General features: G+C 44.5%; 1 protein-coding gene across 1 annotated transcript in view; it reads right to left on the bottom strand.

The window, feature by feature from the left end:
• LOC595077 (uncharacterized) overlaps positions 1–5,488 on the bottom strand; it is a 33,643-nt gene extending 28,155 nt beyond the window's left edge. Inside the window, exons 1-4 of the mRNA XM_031892711.1 lie at positions 5,388–5,488; positions 4,773–4,799; positions 4,267–4,429; positions 580–848 (exon numbers count right to left, since the gene is read on the bottom strand). Of these exons, the coding sequence (XP_031748571.1) occupies positions 580–848; positions 4,267–4,429; positions 4,773–4,799; positions 5,388–5,433 (505 nt within the window). The 5' untranslated portion in view covers positions 5,434–5,488. The remainder of the gene's footprint in view (positions 1–579; positions 849–4,266; positions 4,430–4,772; positions 4,800–5,387) is intronic.
• Positions 5,489–6,000: the final 512 nt, after the last annotated feature.

Genomic DNA, 6,000 nt, shown 5'->3' on the forward strand with positions numbered 1-6,000 from the left:
TTAGCATCATGGTGTAGGTTAGGAGAACAAATAGCAATTGCAGAGAGACAACTCAAGTGAAGCTTGGGCACTGCAAGGAGACAGGGGTCATGGAGGCTTCAGTGAGAAGTGATGGAGAGATGGAGCATGCTAAATTGTTTGTGCAACTATTACTTTGCTGGTCAGTTGGGTCCAATCTGCCCCTGAGAAGCCTGCAATAAAGTCTAATGGGGTTCAAACCATTTATTGTATAATACCTACTTCTTATAGCAAAGGCCTATGTTGGTCCCAGGCTGGAAGTGTGTCCTTCACTGGCACCAAATTTGCAAAGTAATTATACAAAGGAGATAAATCTCAGAACAACCAGCATTGACACCATAATTCCTCGTCCAAACTGATGTACATACTATACTATATGGCACTAATGTATGGTAAATCCTAGATAAATCCTAGATGGCAATAGAGAACTGATCTAGATTAGAGCTGTCCACCTTTTGCCACAAATATATAAGCATTTCATCAGCCAGGACCCCCACTGCTCTGCACTTTGGCCCCTCAACATTCTGCTTTCACCCCACATGTCCTTAAGAACCAACTTACTTCCTTCTTGGGTATCTCCCCATCCAGTCACCCAGCACATAGTCCCTGCTGCCAACTGAACCTCCTGGGAAGGAAGGCAGACAGGCAGGATGTAAGGGGTAAAGGTGACGGGCGTCTCCAGTTCCATTAGAGCAATGTCCCCACTGGATCCTTCGTATAGGAAATTTGGGTTCTTTATGATTTTTTTGACTCCTCTAGAAACTGTAGAATTGTCCAGGGCAGACAGCTGATAAGCACCGAGATAGACTGTATAGTATGAGACCTTCAACCTACGGACAAGAAAAAATACCATAGATGAAAGGGATCTCTTGTGCCTGATAACAGTATGCTATCATTAGGTGGATACATTTCAAATACTATTTTATTGCTATGAAAAAGTCAAAACACAAGCAACAGTTCCCCATGGGACAAAAGAAAAAGCCAGTGGAGCCACTACTCAGGCTTGTTGTGGGGAAATTAATAGTCTCCATTCTGCATGGCCAGACATAGTGAAGCTCTGCCAATTGGCTAGATGAGCAATTGGCTAAATGTCAGATGTTTCATATGCAACCCAGTGACTTGAGTGTTTCTAGCAGAGCTACATCCTATTGGTATATGGGTTTGCTTGCTGCCCAACTGCTACTCATGTAGCCTTATCTAATAGGAACAATGAAGCTTTTTGTCAATGTCTCTTGTCAGACAGAAGCCCGTTGGACCAGCATATCAGTAAATCAGTAGCTTAGTATGAACAGAGAAACCCTCCTTTGGTCAAGGAGAACATAGAACATGTAGAGTAGAAGCAAAATGCATAGTAAGAAGTTTGTAAGCAGAACATAATTAAATGCATAGTGTTATGTGAGTATGGGAGAGAGCATTAGGTTATTAGGGTGAAAAATAATATTCAGGGGTGAGCACAAATAATAGGCAACTAGAGTCTAAATAAGTAAGACAGTAGGGTGCAAAGCAGTAGAAGTAGGTGTGTATAGTGTAGGGCTTTTGAGAAAATATGGCATGGAAGAAATTGGGTCTAGGGGAGGTTGGTTTGGAATAGTAGGTGAGTGGGATTTAGATCAATAGATGAGGGTGGTAGGATGTAGAACACTAGAGGCATCATTGAACCATTGCCCAATACCTAACAAAGGCCTTGGGTAAGTGACTGCAAAGTTGTAAGGAAGTATGATGCAGAGCAGTGCAGTAGTTAGATGCTGAATATTAAATAAGGAGGATGCAGAAGAGTAGGTGAGTAGGGTAAAGAGGCAGTAGAGCACAGAGAATGAGTAAGGTGCAAACTAGCACCGTGCTGAGTGGTAAAAGAACAGGAAGTAGATCATGAGTAGATCTCACATGAGATGTGTAGGGCATAACATGCAGAGCACTGACAAGGTAAGTGTAGGGCAGAAAATGTAGAGTACACAGAATGATAGGTATGTAGTGATAGGCAAATCTGCCCAATTTTGCTTTGGTGAAAAATTAGCGAAATGGTGGAAGTTCGAGAAATGCTTTGAAGTCAATTGGCAGAGCAGGGAATGAGTAGGGTGCAGAATAGTTAATAAGTAGGGTGCAGAGCAGGGAATGAGTTGGGTGCAGAGCAGGGAATAAGTAGAATGAAGAGCAGTTAATGAATAGGGTGCAGGGAAATGAATAAGTAGGGTGCAGAGCAGGGAATGAGTAGTGTGCAGTGCATGGAATGAGTAGGGTGCAGAACAGGGAATGAGTAGTGTGCAGTGCATGGAATGAGTAGGGTGCAGAACAGGGAATGAGTAGTGTGCAGAGCATGGAATGAGTAGGGTGCAGAATAGTGAATAAGTAGGGTGCAGAGCAGGGAATGAGTAGTGTGCAGAGCAGGGAATGAGTAGGGTGCAGAATAGTGAATAAGTAGGGTGCAGAGCAGGGAATGAGTAGTGTGCAGTGCATGGAATGAGTAGGGTGCAGAACAGGGAATGAGTAGGGTGCAGAATAGTGAATAAGTAGGGTGCAGAGCAGGGAATGAGTAGTGTGCAGTGCATGGAATGAGTAGGGTGCAGAACAGGGAATGAGTAGGGTGCAGAATAGTGAATAAGTAGGGTGCAGAGCAGGGAATGAGTAGTGTGCAGTGCATGGAATGAGTAGGGTGCAGAACAGGGAATGAGTAGGGTGCAGAATAGTGAATAAGTAGGGTGCAGAGCAGGGAATGAGTAGTGTGCAGTGCATGGAATGAGTAGGGTGCAGAACAGGGAATGAGTAGGGTGCAGAATAGTGAATAAGTAGTGTGCAGAGCAGGGAATGAGTAGTGTGCAGTGCATGGAATGAGTAGGGTGCAGAACAGGGAATGAGTAGGGTGCAGAATAGTGAATAAGTAGGGTGCAGAGCAGGGAATGAGTAGTGTGCAGTGCATGGAATGAGTAGGGTGCAGAACAGGGAATGAGTAGGGTGCAGAATAGTGAATAAGTAGGGTGCAGAGCAGGGAATGAGTAGGGTGCAGTGCATGGAATGAGTAGGGTGCAGAACAGGGAATGAGTAGGGTGCAGAATAGTGAATAAGTAGGGTGCAGAGCAGGGAATGAGTAGTGTGCAGTGCATGGAATGAGTAGGGTGCAGAACAGGGAATGAGTAGGGTGCAGAATAGTGAATAAGTAGGGTGCAGAGCAGGGAATGAGTAGTGTGCAGTGCATGGAATGAGTAGGGTGCAGAACAGGGAATGAGTAGGGAGCAGAATAGTGAATAAGTAGTGTGCAGAGCAGGGAATGAGTAGTGTGCAGAATAGTGAATAAGTAGGGTGCAGAACAGGGAATGAGTAGGGTGCAGAATAGTGAATAAGTAGGGTGCAGAGCAGGGAATGAGTAGTGTGCAGAATAGTGAATAAGTAGTGTGCAGAACAGGGAATGAGTAGGGTGCAGAATAGTGAATAAGTAGGGTGCAGAGCAGGGAATGAGTAGTGTGCAGTGCATGGAATGAGTAGGGTGCAGAACAGGGAATGAGTAGGGAGCAGAATAGTGAATAAGTAGTGTGCAGAGCAGGGAATGAGTAGTGTGCAGTGCATGGAATGAGTAGGGTGCAGAACAGGAAATGAGTAGGGTGCAGAATAGTGAATAAGTAGGGTGCAGAGCAGGGAATGAGTAGTGTGCAGTGCATGGAATGAGTAGGGTGCAGAACAGGGAATGAGTAGGGTGCAGAATAGTGAATAAGTAGGGTGCAGAGCAGGGAATGAGTAGGGTGCAGTGCATGGAATGAGTAGGGTGCAGAACAGGGAATGAGTAGGGTGCAGAATAGTGAATAAGTAGGGTGCAGAGCAGGGAATGAGTAGTGTGCAGTGCATGGAATGAGTAGGGTGCAGAACAGGGAATGAGTAGGGTGCAGAATAGTGAATAAGTAGGGTGCAGAGCAGGGAATGAGTAGGGTGCAGAGCAGTTAATGAGTAGAATGCAGAGCAGTTAATAAATAGGGTGCAGGGAAATGAATAAGTAGGGTGCAGAGCAGGGAATGAGTAGTGTGCAGTGCATGGAATGAGTAGGGTGCAGAACAGGGAATGAGTAGGGTGCAGAATAGTGAATAAGTAGGGTGCAGAGCAGGGAATGAGTAGGGTGCAGAGCAGTTAATGAGTAGAATGCAGAGCAGTTAATAAATAGGGTGCAGGGAAATGAATAAGTAGGGTGCAGAGCAGGGAATGAGTAGTGCAGAAGAGTAAAGTCTGCTGAGCAGTCACTGGAGTGGATATAGAATGACTACTTACGAATCAAAGCAATGAGCAGCAGCCATCACCCAGCTGTCGGTAATAAGGCTTCCTCCGCAGATAAACTCATTTTTATAGTTCAGGCTTATCTGCCAGGGCCACTCCCCCTTTTTACTGTTCATCCCCCCAACAATGCGATCCGATACTACTGGTACCCCGCAGGCTGGAGGGGAAGAGAGTGAGAAGGTTAGAGATCCTGTGAAGGCACAGCAATGATACAATAACTTGTAGGGATATGAATAGAGACCAGACCCACTTCCTGGGGACTCAAGCTGTTCATAGAGCTAAGTGCACTCACTTGTACTCATCCATTGCACACCTCATTACTCCCTATGAGTCCTACTTTGAGTTAAGGAATGAGTTAAGGTTTAGTTACAAGAGGTTGTAGACACCAAGCACACTTTCATTAGGTTAGTAACAGAGGAATCTAGACATTAAATGGCTGCTAGTATCTGGAGTGTAAGTTTCAGGGTTTTATCATATCAAATGAAATGGTCTCTTCTTACCTGATGTCGTCTCTACTACTGTAACAACTGTAAGAGAAGAAAGGGCAGGGGAAGATAGTGATAACACATGGTTATTATATACATAATGCTATTATCTGCATCCTAATGTATACGCTACTCCCTCCAACTTCTGCTTGGCTTTGCATTGGAGGACCTTCGGCAAAAGCCACCATCACCATAGAGCCAGCGATGCCTCTTTTGCCCAGGGTCCCTTAACCTCTAGATGTGAACAGAACCATATATTATTCATCTTTTTATTGGATGTTGGGGTCACTGTTCCCCCAAACACAACTCAAAACATATAGGCTACTGCCTCCAACTTCTGGTTGACTTTGCATTGGAGGACCTTCTGCAAAAGCCACCATCACCATATAGCCAGCGATGTCTCTTTTGCCCAGGGTTCCTTAACTTCTTGATGTGAACAGAACCATATATTAGTCATTTTTTTATTGGATGTTGGGGTCCCTGTTCCCCTCAACCAGAGAGGTAAAACACACAACTCAAAACATACAATAACGCCAAATGGTTTGGTAGACTTAACCTTAACCAGAGATGGGCTGCCAAGCCCTACCTCCCCCACACAGAATACTAAACAAATCGACAGTCAGTTCCTACCTTGGTGGTGGATGAAGATCAGTGCAAAGCTTAGGTATCGTAGCATTTTGCCTCCTTGTCATTGAATTTATTTGGAGAAATTGAAGACTCCTCTCTGAAGCACATCCTAGTAGGAGAAGACTTATATAGAGCAGCAGAGTTGTCCAACTGGTTCCTGTTTGTTACCATCTTATCATGACCTGATGTAAGTTCCTGGGATACTGGGTCCTATATCTATGATCTTCTGAGCACAGCAAGATGATCAGCTTAGGCGGTATAATTAGTAAATCAATTGGACATGTTTCCAGTATCTAGTGAAGGTTGTTGCTTAGCCAATTAGCATCATGAAGTCATCTCTAGAGGCTGGCAAGCCTTCCATATACCCTATAGTTGTCTTTAGTCAGAGCCTGGGGCAGAACTGATTATATTCCCTGTAGGAAGAATTCTCCCACCTATGACCTCAGCTTTTGTTAAATTGGGCAACAGAGATATAAAGTGCTATTGATGCATCTACTCCCACCACCTTGTCCACTAGTTGCCATACCGTTCTACAGACCTCATCAGTTGATGTTTTGAAGTTCTAAGATGTTGAATACAGTAAAGGAAAACTATACCCACAGAATAAATACGTAAC

Source organism: Xenopus tropicalis, chromosome 9, assembly GCF_000004195.4.
Source record: "Xenopus tropicalis strain Nigerian chromosome 9, UCB_Xtro_10.0, whole genome shotgun sequence".
Lineage (NCBI taxonomy): Eukaryota > Metazoa > Chordata > Amphibia > Anura > Pipidae > Xenopus > Xenopus tropicalis.